The 19,005-nt window shown below is 43.8% G+C and overlaps 2 protein-coding genes across 5 annotated transcripts in view; one reads left to right on the top strand and one right to left on the bottom strand.

The window, feature by feature from the left end:
• Positions 1–265: 265 nt before the first annotated feature.
• Positions 266–3,347, top strand: gemin6 (gem (nuclear organelle) associated protein 6). Of its 4 annotated transcripts, none has more exons than XM_067989288.1 (3): positions 266–357; positions 1,734–1,887; positions 2,593–3,347. In XM_067989288.1, the coding sequence occupies exons 2-3, from the start codon at positions 1,754–1,756 to the stop codon at positions 2,975–2,977; spliced, it is 519 nt and encodes a 172-aa protein (XP_067845389.1). In that variant the 5' UTR covers positions 266–357; positions 1,734–1,753; the 3' UTR covers positions 2,978–3,347. The 4 variants fall into 4 exon arrangements, with proteins under 4 accessions (XP_067845389.1, XP_067845386.1, XP_067845388.1 ...); XM_067989285.1 differs by lacking the exon at positions 266–357 and adding an exon at positions 786–997; XM_067989287.1 differs by lacking the exon at positions 266–357 and adding an exon at positions 1,049–1,327.
• Positions 3,348–5,563: 2,216 nt separating this feature from the next.
• dhx57 (DEAH (Asp-Glu-Ala-Asp/His) box polypeptide 57) overlaps positions 5,564–19,005 on the bottom strand; it is a 96,837-nt gene continuing 83,395 nt past the window's right edge. The window contains exons 24-25 of the mRNA XM_067989284.1: positions 11,307–11,504; positions 5,564–6,486 (exon numbers count right to left, since the gene is read on the bottom strand). Of these exons, the coding sequence (XP_067845385.1) occupies positions 6,343–6,486; positions 11,307–11,504 (342 nt within the window). The 3' untranslated portion in view covers positions 5,564–6,342. The remainder of the gene's footprint in view (positions 6,487–11,306; positions 11,505–19,005) is intronic.

Below are 19,005 nucleotides of genomic sequence, written 5' to 3'. Positions count from 1 at the left end.
CTTGGAAGACCTGAGACCACTACAAGTCTGAAGCAGCAGTTCTATTTATTTCCACAAGACAGAGGTGACCTGTAAGGGGAATATTGGTGAAGCAGGTTCATCTGTTGTGCCAAATGCATCAATTGCATTTGGCACAACACAGATGTAACAATCAGACTGAGAACACAAAGGAATTGTTCTGCTGTTATCTTTGATTCCTCTTAAATGTATTGCTCTTCGTGTTGGCATCTCCTCTTTAACAGTGGACAAGAAGACTTTTCCTAGAATTGTGCAAAAAAAATCAGTGGTTTAAAGTGAGACTTCTTGTGGTTGATAATGAAGCCAAGTTGAGGAAACTCTGCCGAGCTGATTGTTTAGGTAAGATGTGCAGATGCGGCATTTGGAAATGCACGGCGACAATAGGCGTCTCACGAACATTTTGGGGGGTTGAGGCTATCCTCGGCATTCTGAGAAAAATGAGGCAGGAGGTGCTGTTAATCACCACCCCAATCTTCTTGCGTAAAGGGAGCACAGGCCCACTGTCAGGGGCCTCCATCCCCTTATTCCTCTCTTTCGAACATGGTAACTGAGCATTTCCTGGGGGCACGAAAAATATTAAGACCTCCCCATCACACGTGATTCTTCCCGGAGCCGGGACAGTTCAGCGGGATGTGGGATACGCCCTGTAGAAAGGAGCAGCCTGATGGGTATAAATGGTCCTCAGATTACTGGGGGAATTATTACATGAAAACGTTCAGACCCGATGTTTACCACATTCTAAAACATGAATTAAAATATGAACGAAGTAGTCGTTTCACAAACACCAACTCCGCGTTTGACCGTTACTGGATCGGGGGAATCGACTCGTGCCCTCACGTGACTTATTTCAAATGCGCGGCGGTTTTTATGACGTCGATGCGAATCTCTCGGGCGTAGGTACCGAGGGAGATGGAAGACGTCATTCAGAAGCGACGCCAGGGTGGAGGTGACGTTAATTGAGAAGCGTCGGAGTAAGGAGGTGAGTGAATGTAATCGCGCCTTCTAATTTCTCAGTAATAAGATAGGTCTTTAGGATCGAAGGCCTAGTGTGTAAATCCTGGGTTAAATGTTTTATCGGACCATATTTCAAAAAATCTATTTCAGTGCAGTAAGGGTAAAATCATGCTGTTGTAGGGGTCTGGGTGCAGATACACATGTTGCACTTCCTCACAGCAAGACAGCATTGATTTGTATCCCAATCTGTTCTCTCGTGCCACAGAAAGCAAAATACAGCAGCAGCTGCTGGAAATTTGAAACAAAACAGAAAAGATTGGAGACACTCAGGTAGCATCCGTGGAGAAAACAGGAGGCAAGTTAACATTTCAGGTATAAACCCTCCCTCAAACTCATATTGCTCTGCTATGGGTTCTAGCCAGGCAATGTCCCAGCAGCAGTATTGTCTGGAGAGTTGGTCTCCATACCGTGGTGAAGTTTCTCATTCTCATGTCTCTGTTGGATTGTACAGGTCTCATGGAGGTAGTGGAATAAAAAGAACAAGCTGTCTAATTTGAAGAAAAAAATGTTAATTACAACACACTTCTATGTCACCTACTTTTGTGAGGTCTCATATTTGGTATTAATGCACATTACCTTAAAATAAATGTGCAAGTAGGATAAATTCAACCCAACAGTGAGCCCCTTTTTTAAGATGTTATAGTATATAAAGACCTTCAATAATGGTGTGAAGAATGCAATGTTTATTTCTATTTCAATAGATTGAGAAAGTAATTCTCTAATGAATATGAATGAATGGAATACAAAAAAACCTTTAGAATGGGAGAAGTATCTGAACAAAGAAGTGAAAGTCACTGCAGATGAAAAAAATGCATACCAAGGCTGGGTCTTCACTGTCGACCCTGTTTCGGGAAGGTAAGTGAAATTTGCTGGACATCTCTTCATACCCCACCCCACTTCATCTAGCCTTATTAGCGTAGCCTTTCTCCCTCATGTATTTATCTAGCTTCACTTTAAATGCATCTATGCTATTCGCCTCGACTACTGCATGTGGTAGTGAGTTCCACATTCTAACTACTCTCTGGGTAAATAAGTTTCTCCTGAATTTCCTATTGGATTTGTTAGTGACTATCTTATATATATATATATATATATATAGGCCCCTTAGTTTTGGTCTCCCCCACAAGTAGAAATATCATCTCTACATCTACCCTATCGACAATCGTGCCTTGGCCTGCTGGTGTTGCTCCAATAACAAGTAAAAGGCAACAATCACTTGTTCTGACTGGGATATACCAATAGAATTGTTTCGGAGACATACTTGTTGTGGGGAGGGGGGGGGTTCCAGCTTCTATGCAACTAGCAGTGAAAAGCTGTTAACCCATGTGTGCTATTTACACCCTAGTGAGTCGGCTCAGGAGGACATGGAGCTGGGGCAGCTGAGGCCAGCCATGGTCTCTGGCATCTAGAATTGCCATCAGGAAGGTGCCCTTTTGGCTCCAGTCATCTGTTAGGAAGTGGTGGAGGTTTTTCTTTTAAAATGTAGCAAACTTTAACTTTAGTTGCTACCTTTGCTGTCAGTTGCCCTCAGTGACCAACTTGATTTTTAATTTCTTTCAGTATTGTTCTGGTAAACTTCGTAGATGCCGGGAAGGTGTCTGTTGTGACCATTATGGGCCACGCGATCCAGACAGTGGAACTGATCAACGAAGGGGAAAATAACACAACTGAGAGACTCTCTGCTTTATTTATGCCTGTAGCTGCCAGGGTCTACAGCAACGAAGAGCTTGAACAACGGAAATCCAGCCTTAAATCTTGGCTGGAGAAAAATCGGATTCCTGTTACAGAACAGGGGGACCAACGCAAAGTGCTGTGTGTAGCTGGGGTATTGACAGTATCTCCACCATACAATCCAGAAGACTGCAATAGCTCCAATGAAATTATCTTATCCAGGGTTCAAAGCCTCATCAACTGTAATCCAGATGCTGATCATAAAAATGATTGAGGGGAACAGTTACTAATGTTAAATTATTAAATATATATTTCTTCTGGTAAACTTGGCAACTAATCTTCAATCCCATTGTTAAACATCAGCTGTACTTCCATTATAGGTTCCCAGCCCAGAGATAATGTGTTGGTGTCTTTATTGCTGCTGTGCAGAGTGAAAATGAAAGTTAAAGCTAATCTTATTATCCAAATCAATGTACCATTTTTGAAAAACCCAGAACAGAATCTCATAAGTGTTGAGATTGCCTACTGTTCCTGCAAGCTTTCATATGTAGTCATCTCATAAAATAAGGTACTGTTGTAAATGTGCAACTTCCATTCTCAAGTTTATGGATCCAATTTATTAGTAAAAGGATATGTCCAAGGCAGCTGTTTCTATTTGTTAATGTTATATATGGCAGAAGTTTACATATTTTAATCCACATTTGTCATGTTTGAATCTCAACTACTTCAATAGAAAATATGCACTATGAAAATGAGTGTTAGGGGTTTGTATCTTATAACCATCCAAAGCGAGAATGAATATCTTCTCCCAATGGATTGGAAGATGATGATCAACAGCTTAGCAGAGGACACTTGGAACAACTTTAAAAGAATAATGCTGTGTACAAGTCCAAGATCAGCAGGCTGAGACGACAACAACTTATATAGCACCTTTAACATAGTAAAACGTCCCAAGGCGCTTCACAGGAGCGTTATCAAACAAAATTTGACACCAAGCCACATAAGGAGATATTAGGACAGGTGACCAAAAGCTTGGTCAAAGTGGTAGGTTTTTAAGGAGCGTTTTAGAGGAGGAGAGGTTAGGCACGGCCGCCAATTGAGCGATTAAAATCGGATGCGCAAGAGGAAAGAATTGAAGGAGCGCAGAGATCATGGAGCGATTTGAAAACGAGGATGAGAATTTTTAAAATGGAGGCAGTGCAGAAAAGAGCCGTAATGTTGATCCCTGGTGTCAGTGGTCCAACCCGTAAAACAAATAAAATTCTCTTCACGCAAACGGTGGTCAACACAAGGAATGTGGACTTCCAGGTAAAGTAGCAGAGACAAAAACTTGAATAATAAAGACAATTAGATGCAGCACCAGGAGGATTGTAGGGTCTATCTGGCTGAATTATGATGGGCTGAATAATCATTCTCACCCATAATTATCTGATGATCTGTGTGCAAAGCCATAGGATTGCATTCAGAAATTGATATTCTGCAGCTGTTAAACTAGTTTTCGCATTTGGTAAGTCTAGACACCAAATAATAAGTTGTAATTCGATTCTAAACTCATACAAATGGGGTAAATATCTTCATGAATTAACAGCTGCATGTTTGAAACATGCAGTCTGTAGCCTAGATCTTCCTGAAAGTGTATTAGTGAGGGTATTTCAGCTTATTGACTACTATTCACCCTTGTTCCAATTACATTATGTGGGAAAAAAAGACAGCATCATTGTTGCTACTGCACAGAGAGCTTATGAAGCAGTGAGGGGACAGTTAGTTATTCTCTAGGCCTGTACTGAGATATTTGTAAGTGGTTAAAAAGACCAGATGCAGGGATAGCCAAACATTGTATCGTGAGCCACATGATACATCCCGGCAGTGAGCTTTTATTCAGCTGCCCTGCCATCGCACCTAGGCCCCATTGTGAAAAGTGCACAATAAAAAAGGATGTGACCAGCCACAAAACGGGCTTCTACCTTCCTACCTAGGTAACCAGGTAATTAATTATTTGAACCTGAATGTATCACTATATGCAGCAGGGAGCTTGCTGTGTACACTCAGCTCTTAATCAGCTGGTCCAGAGTCTGCTAAAGGAGCAAAACTGGAGCAATATCACCATCACAAGAATAAACCTTTGGCCTCTGCTGCAGAAAAGCCAGGTGGTGTTCCTGGATCAGAAGCTGTTGCCTCAGAGTCAGAAGATTGTGGGTTCGAGCCCACTCCAGGGACTTGAGCACAAAACCTAGACTGACACTTCAATGCAGTACTGAGAGAGTGCTGAACTGTTTAGAGGTGTCATCTTTGGACGAGACCTTAAACAGAGACCCCCAGGGGTCTGCCCTCTCAGATGGTTATAAAAGATCCCATGGCACTATTTTGAAGCAGAGTAGTTCTCCTGGTGTCCTTCAACCAAAATCACTATCTGGTTGTTTTATCACATTGCTCTTCGTGGCACCTTGTGTGCAAATTGGCTGCTGCGTCTCCTACATTACAGCAGTGACTACATTGGCTGTAAAGTACTTTGGGATGTCCTGAGGTCACGGAAGGTGCTATATAAATGCAAGTCTTTTTTTAAACCAAAGCCCTACTTCGACAGGTCACAAGCATCTAAATGTTGAATTTCAAGAATATTTCACATGCTTTGCTCATTCTCCTCCCAGTCATCTGATCCAGATTCATCAATATCTACTTACTGATTGATCTAGATTTATCAATATCTATTTATCTCCTGCTATAAAGTTGTGTCTGAACCAGAGTCTTCTCCATTAAAGTGGCCATCTGTTCATTACCCCCCACCCCTCAACCTAAAAACATACTGTAAAAGCACCAGGCAGCAGAGGGAACAGGAATTTTGTAAGAACAACACGTGGACGGAAATATATATCTATTTTAATTAAGGATTGATGGTACTCATTTTATATTCCAACACACCTTAAAGTGCAACAACTTTGGCACGGTTCACTGGAGTGATAGCGCTCAAGTCTTTTAAAGGTTGATTGATGTTTATTTCTTAGCTCCTAATTAAAATATTTCTTCATCCAATGTCATGGGATGGAAGTGTGACGGTCTCAGTCATGCATTTAATTTTTTTCTCTGTCCGATACAAGTGCTTTGTAAATGGGCAATTATCCGAAATCTCAAACTGCCGCAGCAGTCACTCCACAATATAATAACCGGTCAGCAGTGCCATTAGTTCGTCTCAAGCATCTAGAGAAAGCTACATTCTACTGAAGTGGAAGCTGGTTAACCTCACCTCACAGGCATGATAAGTTTTTGGTTGGAAAATTTACAGCAATAATAATCCACTGGGATTGCAAGCTTCCTCGTCCGTCCGTATTATGTTGAATAGTAAATACATGACTTGCATTACACAGTTGTAGCGGATCCGGGTTTTTCAGTAAAATATCCTTTATCAACAGACCCAGCAGGTTTTTGCTTGTTGCACCGATTCGCGTATTGGATGCATAAATATTGTAGTTGGACCAAGCGGTTCAATCCCTTCTATCTTCTTCTGAAGTGCTCACAAGGATAACAGATCTGAATTCTACTGCCAGTGTTTGGGAAGGCAGTGTGAATGGTCGAGCAGATCCCCCCCAAGTTCTCAGTGCGATCGATCGTCACCTTCGCAGGAAATCTTTTTCAGCTCAGTTGTCACTGAGTCGTTATAAGTTTCACAATCATGTCGATGATGAGCGATCCCCGTGGACAAGTGCACAAATCCATAGTGGGTTTCTTGATTTTATCCTCCAGCAGCTGGTCCAGTTCCCAGCGAAGCTCTTTCACCAGCTCAGCGATCTGGGTGTAGTGCAAGAGAAACAATACTGGTTAAAAAGAGGGTGCATGCTTTTTAGAGCTAAATATATATAGATATCTGTATGTACGAACATAGGAAAATGAGGGACAGGAAAAGTCACCACCACCTTCTCAAGGACAATTAGGGATGGGCAATAAATGCTGGCCTTGCCAGCCATGCCCTCATCCCATGAATGAATAAAAAAAAACCCACTGGCTCATCTAGCTTGTTCCATACAGTTGTTATGTCTTGTGCATCACCATACAGACACTCCCTACCCACACAAAGCCATGTAATCTTCTGGGAGAGGCAAAATATTAGCTAAAAACCCAGGCCAATTAGGGGGGGTGGAAGAAATCAGGAACATTTCTCTCTGACCTCTTTAGGTGATCAAAATGAGTCTATATTATTAAAAACTTAAACTCCCTGTTTATGTTTTAGTATTGCCCGTAGAATGGATTTGAACCCTGTATCTATAAACCACACTAAGATAAATGCAAGAGCTTATTTTAACACCACGTTAAAAAAAATAAAACTGCTCAAATGTAGAATAAGTGTATTTTGTCCGATTCCTAACTGTAATTTCAATGTAGTCCACGGAAGAGGCCAAAGCTCAATGAGGTTAATCTCTGATGATAAATATTTACTCTGGCCCCAGTTTTGTAACAGTGCTGTTTGAATACTAAACAAGTCCACTGAATACTTCATTGATGAGAAAAATATAAATTGTAATTTTGACTTAATAAGTAAAGGTGATAAACATTTTTCTTATTTGTTCATGGGATGTGGGTGTCGCTGGCGAGGCCAGCATTTATTGCCCATCCCTAATTGCCCTTGAGAAGGTGGTGGTGAGCCGCCTTCTTGAACCACGGCAGTCCATGTGGTGAAGGTTTTCCCACAGTGCTGTTAGGAAGGGAGTTCCAGGATTTTGACCCAGCGACGATGAAGGAACGGCAATATATTTCCAAGTCGGGATGGTGTGTGACTTGGAGGGGAACGTGCAGGTGGTGGTGTTCCCATGTGTCTGCTGCTCTTGTCCTTCCAGGTGGTAGAGGGCGCGGATTTGGGAGGTGCTGTCGAAGAAGCCTTGGCGAGTTGCTGTAGTGCATCCCTTGGATGGTACACACTGCAGCCACAGTGCGCCGGTGGTGAAGGGAGTGAATGTTTAGGGTGGTGAACGGGGTGCCAATCAAGCGGGCTGCTTTGTCCTGGATGGTGTCGAGCTTCTTGAGTGTTATTGGAGCTGCACTCATCCAGGCAAGTGGAGAGTATTCCATCACACTCCTGACTTGTGCCTTGTAGATGGTGGAAAGGCTTTGGGGAGTCAGGAGGTGAGTCACTCGCCGCAGAATACCCAGCCTCTGACCTGCTCTTGTAGCCACAGTATTTATATGGCTGGTCCAGTTAAGTTTCTGGTCAATGGTGACCCCCAGGATGTTGATGGTGGGGGATTCGGCGATGGTAATGCCGTTGAATGTCAAGGGGAGGTGGTTAGACACTCTCTTGTTGGAGGTGGTCATTGCCTGACACTTGTGTGGCACGAATGTTACTTGCCACTTATGAGACCAAGCCTGGATGTTGTCCAGGTCTTGCTGCATGCAGGCATGGACTGCTTCATTATCTGAGGGGTTGTGACTGGAACTGAACACTGTGCAATCATCAGCGAACATCCCCATTTCTGGTTCCTGTCATCTGCGACTTATTAAGAAATGGACTTGTTACAAAATGGTTCATTTCAAAAGGAAAAGTGGAGGAATAAATTCATCCTCATCATTTATTTAATTGTCAAAGTAGGAATATGATTCTCCTGAGCTCCAAAAAGCAATTACCAATTCAGAACTAAGCTTCTCTGGAGCCCCACAGTGCATGTGGCTAGTGATACTGTCCCTGTAACCACAGGCTGAAGCTATGCTTTTATCTTTAGCAGTTTTAAAAAGGTACTTTAGACACTACTGGTAAACATTACTACTTAGGTTTCAGATTGCAGACTTTCCACAGTCCAGGTTTCAAGAACCACTCATCAGAAATATATGTGTAGATTTTACAGCAGCTTAATTTCTCAGAGAAGTTGCTGCAGAACTTGGATGGCAAGAGCCCCCTAATGGTGGCGTCCCAAACAGCAAGACAAGAGCACTTGCACCCTTTCCCGACATTTTTTTCACCCTTTTCTCCCCTCCTCTGCAGAAGGTACTCACACTGAGTTTTGGTGACATGGGTTCCCCAGCAGCCCTCCAGTTCCACACACCAGTGAATATTTGAACCGCACCAGGACAGACAGCAAGCGATGGCAAATCATCCAACTGTGCACAGCATCACAGCCAGGCCTAATCCCGACCCTGCCAACGTCCCCATGTTTGCACTTTCCAGCCAGCGTCACTGGGCACCGATCAGGAGCAGGAGTCCTGGCTGAGGCCAAATGTTGTGTCCCCATCATTGCACTGGCAGTTTTTAAACCAAGGATGAGACAGGTAACTTATTTGATCTGGAAAGGGAACTAAAGTGTGTTGCAGAGGTAAGTTGTGACACTATTCACATTACTACCAGCATGGTTGCCGAACAGCTGTGCAAACTTAAGGTGAATAAATCTCCGGGGCTGGATAAGATGGATCCGAGGATCCTTAAGGGACTAAGGGAGGAAATTGCAGGCACTCTGGCACAAATCTTCTGGCTATCACTGAATACCGATGCCTGTGGTCTGGAGAAAGACAGATGTTGCTCCTTTTTTTAAAAAAAAAAGGTAGCAAAAATGACCCAGGAAACTATAAACCAGTGAGTTTAACGTCTGTTGTGGGTAAAGTTATGGAGATCTTTATTAAGGATAAGGTCATGGAGTATTTGCATAGAAATAAAATCATAAGAGATAGCCAATATGGGTTCATGAAGGAGAGGTCTTGCCAATCTAATTTACTGGTTTTCTTTCAGGGTGTAGCAAAGGAGCTTGATAGGGGTAAGGCAGTGGATGTGGTGTACTTGGATTTCAGTAAGGTCTTTGATACAGATCCTCTGGAGAGGCTAGTACTGAAAATAAAGAAAGCGGGAATCAGTGGAAATATTTTACAATGAATATGTAATAGTACAGGGAGTGTCATCAGCCTACGAGAATATTACCAGTGGGGTCCCATAGGGGTCTATTTTGGGACCGCTTTTGTTTAATATCTTCATAAATGAGCTGGAGCTAGGAGTTAAGTGGTTAGTATAGTGGCTAAGTTTACAGATGATACAAAGCTAATGAAGATGGTACATTGCAAAGCTGAATAGGATAAGCTACATGAGGATTTGAATATACTTGGGAATTGGGCAGACAGGTGGCAGAAGAAATTCAACGTAGAGAAACGCACAGTGCTTCACATAGGGACAAAAAAATTCACAAAGGAATTATTACCCAGGAAGGGAAAGAAAATAATGTGTATGGAAAATGCAAGGGGATCCTGAATGATAATAAATTGAAGCTATTGCAATGAGTGAAGCAAATCAGATCTTTGGATGTATTAAAAGGTCAATGTTGAGCCAAAACAGTAAGGTAATTCTGCCACTTAATAAATCATTTGTGGACCGCACTTCGAATATAGTGTACAATTCTGGTCGTCACAGTACATAAAGGATATTGCAGCTATTGAAAGTATCATACAATTTAAGGATGCCTTCCTGACTTGTGGTTTTAGTTTTTAGTTCAGCTTTCTATTTGCTTTGTTGATTTTCTGCTCAGCCTTGGTTAGACCTGTTGAGTACCAAGACTCCGAGATCTCTTTGAACTTTATCCCTAGTTATTGACACCATTCATCGACTACTTATATCATCCATTCTTTCTCATTATGAGCAGTACGTTACAAAAATATTAAATTGCATTTGCCATTGTTCCACTCACTAACTTACCCTTAAATATAAAGCAATAACGCAGGGTATGCTAGGCTTCAGATTTGTACCCATCATTCTTTGCAAGGATAATTTCTGTCGACAGGAGGTGAGACAAGACATTTTATCCAGTGAGAAGGGTGGTAATCAGGAGGGCAAGTCAATCCTGATTACTCGCACATCTTAGTGTAGAGAGGCAGAGATCTTACAGTAGGGCATCTGCCTGCCTGCTTTCTTTGCTTTGAGGGGGGAGGGTTTAGAAAGAAAAAAATCCCAAAAGAGACAGTAGGAAAAATAAACATCAAATCAATAGCCGAAAGGTGAAATGCCAGTGTTTCGCATTTCTTCTGCTGTTAACCCTGTTTGTTCCTCTGTTACTCAAAGTTAGGTTAAAAGATTCAGTATCAGCAAATTAGTATTGAGATCCAATCAAGATTCAGTCCTCCTGGGAACAATATACTGTGACAGCTATTAGTCAAAAGGATAATATCACTTTCAATTTATTTCTCCTCCAACTTTCTCCCCCTCAAAGGGAGTTGACTCGTGTTGAGGTACAGTTCTACGACCAATTGCCTTTTAGTACCTTCCTTAAGCGATCATTCTCCAGGCGTAGGCACAAGTGAGTGTTGACAGACTATTCCACCATGGTTAGCACTCACAGACAAACTCAATCCCATTCTCAACCAGACTGTGATCAGGAGCACAACTCCTGGCCACTTTTCCCCTCTTTAGTCCAAAAGCAATGATGACAGTTTTAATACCCCAATCACTAAGCAGCTGAGGCCACCTAATTCAGCACAGACAAGAATGGAATGTGGGATCTTCCTGTCTGTACAGGTCAGATCTACAGCCCGCAGTGACTTACCGATCAAGTCATTATTGGTGGAGCACTGTTCAATTTTCACGGTGCAATCATTTCAGAGAAATAACAACCGATAGAAAAAGAAAATCCCCCAAAATGTCCCCTCACCTGATGGGAAGCAGCGGCAAATCGAATCCATCCATCGAGAGAGATGATGAATTGCCCCCTCTCGAGTTCCACACTGACCTGGCCACCTCCAAATAGGACTAGAGGGTACACAGAAACCATGCTGCAGTCTCGCAGAAACACCCTGCTGGTTTTCACCTTCTCGTGGTACACCAGATAAGGACTTTCAAAGTGTCGGACCTAGGATTCAAATATAGCAAACGACTTAATATTTAAGTTCTTTATACAGCGGAGCCTGCTGGAAATCAATTATTTAAGCAAACAAATAGGTTCATCATTAATGGGCTATAAGGGTATCAGGCTAAAAAAAGAGATTTTAATGGGGGTGCAGTAAAAAAAGGGAAAGAACTTGCATTTATATAGCACCTTACACGACCTCAGGACATCAAAAAATGTGCTTTACAGCCAATGAAAGTATAATACTTTTGAAGCATAGTCACTTCTGTAATGTAGAAACGTGGCAGCCATTTTGCGCACAGCAAGGTCTCACAAAAAGCAATGAGATAATGACCAAATAATGTGTTTTAGTGATATTGGTTGAGAGATAAATGTTGGCCAGGACACTGGAAGAACTCCTCTGCTCTCCTTCAAAATAGTGCCATGGGATCTTTTACGCCCACTTGAGGGGGCCGACGGAGCCTCAGTTTAATGTCTCATCCGAAAGTACTGCACTGGGAGTGTCAGCCTAGATTTTATGTTCACCTCACTGAAGTGGGACTTGAACCCACGGCATTCTGACTCAGAGATGAGTGTGCTACCAACTGAGCCATGGCTGACACGTAGTATTCTGAAGCACCGATGCTGCAGGAGTGGTGGGAAACAGGTTCAAGTGTTCAGTTTAAGCTACATTACTACTAGGAAACACTGGTGTCATTAGGAATAAAGAGAATGACACTCTGGCCGGAGATATGCTGTTGTACTGTGTTTGTAAACAAATGGGAAAGTAAATCAGTCAGACGCTTCTTTACAAAGATAATGCCTCTTCACTACACTGCTATGATGTGGAGATGCCGGTGATGGACTGGGGTTGACAATTGTAAACAGTTTTACAACACCAAGTTATAGTCCAACAATTTTATTTTAAAATCCACAAGCTTTCGGAGGCTTCCTCCTTCCTCAGGTGAATGTGGAAATGAAATCCTCAAACCTATCGCATTTATAAATCACAGAACAATGCCTGGTGATTACAGATAGTCTTTTCAACTGCCCGTTGCCAAGGCAACCAAAGTGTTCAGACAGATAGGTGTTACCTACAGGGCCACCGAATATACAAATGGCCAGAACTAAAAAAACAGATGATGTGGAGATGCCAATTAAAAAAAACAGAGCGAGAGAGGCAGAAACATCCGGAAGAAAAAGACAGCAATTGACCCGTTATATTAAAAACAGATAACATTTGTTCGCTGGTGGGGTAACGTGTAGCGTGACATGAACCCAAGATCCCGGTTGAGGCCGTCCTCATGGGTGCGGAACTTGGCTATCAATTTCTGCTCGACGATTTTGCGTTGTCGTGTGTCTCGAAGGCCACCTTGGAGTACGCTTACCCAAAGGTCGGTGGCTGAATGTCCTTGACTGCTGAAGTGTTCCCCGACTGGGAGGGAACCCTCCTGTCTGGCGATTGTTGCGCGGTGTTCGTTCATCCGTTGTCGCAGCGTTTGCATGGTCTCGCCAATGTACCATGCTCTGGGGCATCCTTTCCTGCAACGTATGAGGTAGACAACGTTGGCCGAGTCACAGGAGTATGAACCATGCACCTGGTGGGTGGTGTCCTCTCGTGTGATGGTGGTATCTGTGTCGATGATCTGGCATGTCTTGCAGAGGTTACCGTGGCAGGGTTGTGTGGTGTCGTGGACGCTGTTCTCCTGAAAGCTGGGTAATTTGCTGCGAACGATGGTCTGTTTGAGGTTGGGTGGCTGTTTAAAGGAGAGTAGTGGAGGTGTGGGGCTGGCCTTAGCGAGGTGTTCGTCGTCATTGATGACATGTTGAAGGCTGCGGAGAACATGGCGTAGTTTCTCCGCTCCGGGGAAGTACTGGACGACGAAGGGTACTCTGTTGGTTGCGTCCCGTGTTAGTCTTCTGAGGAGGTCTATGCGATTTTTCGCTGTGGCCCATCGGAACTGTCGATCGATGAGTCGAGCGTCATATCCCGTTCTTACTAGGGCGTCTTTCAGCGTCTGTAGGTGTCCATCGCGTTCCTCCTCGTCTGAGTAGACCCTGTGTATTCGCAGGGCCTGTCCATAGGGGATGGTCTCTTTGACGTGGTTAGGGTGGAAGCTGGAAAAGTGGAGCATCATGAGGTTGTCCGTGGGCTTGCGGTAGAGTGAGGTGCTGAGGTGCCTGTCTTTGATGGAGATTCGTGTGTCCAAGAAAGAAACTGATTCTGAGGAGTAGTCCATGGTGAGCTTGATGGTGGGATGGAACTTGTTAATGTTATCGTGTAGTCTCTTTAGTGATTCTTCGCCGTGGGTCCATAGAAAGAAAATGTCGTCGATGTATCTGGTGTATAGCGTTGGTTGGAGGTCCTGTGCAGTGAAGAAGTCCTGCTCGAACTTGTGCATGAAAATGTTGGCGTATTGGGATGCGAATTTGGTCCCCATGGCTGTTCCGTGTGTTTGGGTAAAGAACTGGTTATCGAAGGTGAAGACATTGTGATCCAGGATGAAGCGGATGAGTTGTAGGATGGCGTCTGGAGATTGGCTGTTGTTGGTGTTGAGTATTGATGCTGTCGCAGCGATGCCGTCATCATGGGGGATATTGGTGTCGAGTGCCAAGACATCCATCGTGGTGAGAAGTGTTCCTGGTTCAACTGGTCCGTGGGTACTGAGTTTTTGTAGGAAGTCTGTAGTGTCGCGACAGAAGCTGGGGGTTCCCTGTACGATGGGTTTCAGGATGCCCTCGACGTATCCAGAGAGGTTCTCACACAGGGTTCCGTTGCCTGATGAGATAGGACGTCCGGGTGTGTTGGCTTTGTGTATCTTTGGGAGGCAGTAGAAGTCTCTCACGCGGGGAGAACGTGGGATGAGAGCGCGTAGGATGCTTTGAAGGTCTGGATCGAAGGTCTTGATCAGTTTGTTGAGCTGGTGGGTGTGTTCTTTGGTCGGATCTGCGGGTAACCGTCCGTAGTGTTCCTGGTTGTCCAGTTGTCGGTATGCTTCTTTGCAATAGTCCGTTCTGTTCTGTGCGACTATGGCTCCTCCTTTGTCCGCTGGTTTGATGACGATGTTGCGGTTGGTCTTGAGAGCGTTGATGGCGTTGCGTTGCGCTCGGGTGACATTCTGGACTGTCTTCTGAGTGCGGCTGATGAATCTGGCATTGACGCATTTCCTGACAGCTTGAGCATACATGTCAAGCTGAGGGCAGTGACCCTCCGGAGGAGTCCAGTTTGACTCTTTCCTCTTCGGTTGCTGTACCGTGGATCCCTCTGTCTGCTGTTCCGGATCGTTGATTGTCTCATTGGGTTCGCTGCTGGAATTTTGGGGTTTGTGGAAGAATTCCTGGAGCCTCATTCTCCTGATGAATTCCTCTGTGTCCGCCACGAGACTAATGGGGTCCATTTTGGTAGTGGGGCAGAAATTGAGCCCTCGGCTGAGAACTTCGATTTCGTCTGGTTGAAGGGTGTGGTCGGACAAATTGACGATAGACTTGCAACCGTGGTACCAGGGGAAGCTTGGTCGATGCTGGTGGTGATGCCGAGTTTCTCAAGCTTCCTGCTCTTGGTTTTCACGTAGGCAGCGTAGTTCCGTTGCCTCGTCTGTTTGGCGGTATCTCGTAGCTGGTCTGCTGTGTCCTGAGTACAGGTTGAGAGTATGGACTCTATCTTAGTTTCGAGGTTGTGGTGTCTGCTGTAGAGTTGGTGTATGAGATGGTTGCGGAGCGTGCGAGAGGTACGACGGCAGAGTCTCTCAGCGTAATCCGAGTTGTATGTGGACTTGAGTGGGTTCGTGATCTGTAGTCCTTTCGGGATCTTGACTGCTTTCTTGCAGCTCTGTAAAAACTTGCAGGAAAGGATGCCCCAGAGCATGGTACATTGGCGAGACCATGCAAACGCTGCGACAACGGATGAACGAACACCGCGCAACAATCGCTAGACAGGAGGGTTCCCTCCCAGTCGGAGAACACTTCAGCAGTCAAGGACATTCAGCCACCGACCTTTGGGTAAGCGTACTCCAAGGCGGCCTTCGAGACACTCGACAACGCAAAATCGTCGAGCAGAAATTGATAGCCAAGTTCCGCACCCATGAGGACGGCCTCAACCGGGATCTTGGGTTCATGTCACGCTACACGTTACCCCACCAGCGAACAAATGTTATCTGTTTTTAATATAACGGGTCAATTGCTGTCTTTTTCTTCCGGATGTTTCTACCTCTCTCACTCTGTTTTTTTAATTGGCATCTCCACATCATCTGTTTTTTTAGTTCTGGCCATTTGTATATTCGGTGGCCCTGTAGGTAACACCTATCTGTCTGAACACTTTGGTTGCCTTGGCAACGGGCAGTTGAAAAGACTATCTGTAATCACCAGGCATTGTTCTGTGATTTATAAATGCGATAGGTTTGAGGATTTCATTTCCACATTCACCTGAGGAAGGAGGAAGCCTCCGAAAGCTTGTGGATTTTAAAATAAAATTGTTGGACTATAACTTGGTGTTGTAAAATTGTTTACAACTACACTGCTAGTTATAGAGGGAATCACCACCATGGTGATTTCATAAAAAAACCTTTTATGGTAGAATCATAGAATTTTACTTACATCAAGATACAACAAGTTTACAACACAGACCAACTAGTCTATGCCGGCGTTTATGCTCCACACGACCCTCCTCCCTCCCAACTTCATCTAACCCTATCAGCATATCCTTCTATTCCTTTCTCCCTCGTGTGCTTATCTAGCTTCCCCTTAAATACATCTATGTTATTTGCCTCAACTACTCCTTGTGGTAGCGCGTTCCACATTCTTAGCACTCTTTGGGTAAAGAAGTTTCTCCGGAATTCCCTATTGGATATATTAGTGACTATTTTATATTTATGACCTCCAGTGTTGGACTCCCTCACAAGTGGAAACATTTTCTTCATGTTTACCCTATTAAACTCTTTCATTATCTTAAAGACCTCAATCAGGTCACCCCTCAGCCTTCTCTTTTCTGGAGAAAAGAGTCACAGTCTGTTCAGCCTTTCCTGATAAGTATAAGTTCTGGTATCATCCTTGTGAATCTTTTTTGCACCTTCTCCAATGCTTCTATATCCTTTTTATAATATGGAGACCAGAACTGATCACAGTACTCCAAGTGCGGTCTAATCAAGGTTCTACACAAGTTTAACATACCTTTTCTGCTTTTCAATTCTATCCCTCTAGAAATGAACCCCAGTGTATGATTTGCCTTTTTTATGGCCTTATTAACCTGCGTTGCTACTTTTACTGATTTGTGTATCCGTGCTCTCAGATCCCTTTGCTCCTCTGCCCCATACTACACAGAAGGTGTCTATTTAGCTCATCGATTCTCTGAACTCTCTGAAAGAGTTCTCCATTTAGCTCTGTTCCACAGCCCTTTCTCCACTTGCTTTAAAAAAAAAAATTTCCAAATACTTTTGTTTCTCCTTTAAAAAGCCATTATGGATCCTGCTTCCACCACTATTTCTAGTAGGGTCTTCCTAACAACCCTTTGTGCAACAAAATTTCTCCTAAATGCTTGCTTTGTTCTTTTGGTGAACCCTCACCCAAACTTCTGTTACATCCAGACTCAACTATTCGAATGCACTTCTGGCCGGCCTCCCATCTTCCATCCTCTGCAAGCTTGAGCTCATCCAAATCTCTGCTGCCCATATCCTAACTTGCACTAAGTCCCATTTACCCATCACCCCTGTGCTCACTGACCTACATTGGCTCCTGGATCAGCAACGCCTTGAATTTAAAATTCTCATCCTCATGTTCAAATCCCTCCATGGCCTTACCACTCCCTATCTCTGTAACCTTCTCCAGCATTACAACCCTCTGAGAACTCTGCGTTCCTCCAATTCAGGCCTCTTGTCTAGCCCCCACTCCCTTTGCCTCACCATTGGAACATAGGAACAGGAGTAGGCCATTCAGCCCCTCGAGTCTGTTCCGCTATTCAGTGAGATCGTGTCCGAACTGTATCCTAACTCTACTTACCTGCCTTGGCTCCTTATCCCTTAATAGCCATGGCTAGCAAAAACCTATCAATCTCAGATTTAAAATGAGTCATTGAGCTAGCATCTACTGGTTTTTGAGAGAGTGTTCCACACTTTTACCACCCTTTGTGTGAAGAAATGTTTTCTAACTTCTCTCCTGAATGACTTGGCTCTGGTTTTAAGGTTATATCCCCTAGCCCTAAACTCTCCCACCAGCAGAAAAACTTTCTCTGTATCCACTCTATCAATCCCTTTCAAAATCCTAAAAGCTTCAATCAAATCACCCCTTAACCTTCTATATTCCAGGGAATACAAGCCCAATTTATGTATTCTCTCCTCATAATTTAACCCTTGGAGCCCTGGTAACATTCTAGGTGAATCGGTGCTGCACTCCTTCCAAGGGCAACATATTCTTTCTAAGGTGCGGCCGTGCCTTCAGCTGTCTAGGCCCTAAGCTTTTGAAGTCCCTCCGTAATCCTCTCCGCCTCTCTCTCCTCCTTTAAGATGTTCCTTAAATCCTACCTCCTTGACCCCACCTGTCCTAATATCTCCTTAAGTGGCTAGGTGTCAAATTTTGTCTGATCACGCTTTTGTGAAGCGCTTAGGACGTTCTACTATATTAAAGCCACTATTAAATACAAGTTGTTGTTGCTGTTGATGCCTTCGATTTGCTTATATTTAAGGCCAACTTCAAAAGCTGCATATGGCTGATGAATTCTCAAATGGATCATGAATGGTGGAAGCTACCACACCAGCTACGTCCAAAATCAACATCCCTCAGCTTGTCAAACTCAGGAGATGCTGAAATGGCTTCAATCAAGAGGCCAATGATAGATACATACTTTTTGATTGGCAATACTTAAAAGAAATAGAGATACATTTTGAAAAGGAATATTCAAGGATAACAGCGATATATGGCCACATCCTGAAACCTTTCTTTACTTGTAAAAATTGATTGGACTGGGTAACATCAGTGGCAAGGAAGTGTGAACTGAGCAAGGTTGACAGAAAACAAATGCCTAAGGCTGGCTTCAGGGCACATTGCACAGCACAAGTAATTTAGATTCAAATGATGCAGTAAACTGACCGCATGGTCCGAGTTTTCACCTCCGCATTCTTGTGACAGGAAATAAAGATTTGCATCAAGTCTGCTCTCTTAGGTGGACGTAAAAGATCCCACGGTACTATTTCGAAGAAGAGCAGGTGGGTTCTCCCCAGTGTCCTGGCCAATATTTATCCTTCAAGCAACATCACTAAGACAGATTATCTGGTCATTATCACCTTGCTGTTTGTGGGACCTTGCTGTGCGCAAATTGGCCACCATTACAACAGTGACTACACATCAAAAGCTCTCCATTGGCTGTAAAGTGCTTTGGGATGTCCTGAGGTCATGAAAGGCGCCATATAAATGCAAGTTCTTTCATTTTCTTTATCAATACAGCAGGTTATTGCATCTCAGAAATGTCTCAAAGAGCTTCGATGAATCACTTTGAAGTGTAATAACTGTGGTTATGTAGTGCTCAATCATCAATGGG

This window comes from Heptranchias perlo, chromosome 8, assembly GCF_035084215.1.
Source record: "Heptranchias perlo isolate sHepPer1 chromosome 8, sHepPer1.hap1, whole genome shotgun sequence".
In the NCBI taxonomy this organism is placed as follows: Eukaryota; Metazoa; Chordata; class Chondrichthyes; order Hexanchiformes; family Hexanchidae; genus Heptranchias; species Heptranchias perlo.
Note: the sequence above shows the minus strand (reverse complement) of the source record. Positions and strands in the feature narration are given on the sequence as shown.

Bases quoted from the DNA above. Each gene is read 5' to 3' on its own strand.
- gemin6 (XM_067989288.1), top strand. From the start codon at position 1,754: ATGAATATGAATGAATGGAATACAAAAAAACCTTTAGAATGGGAGAAG. The intron at 1,888-2,592 runs GTAAGTGAAATT...AATTTCTTTCAG, and splicing joins GTCGACCCTGTTTCGGGAAG to TATTGTTCTGGTAAACTTCG.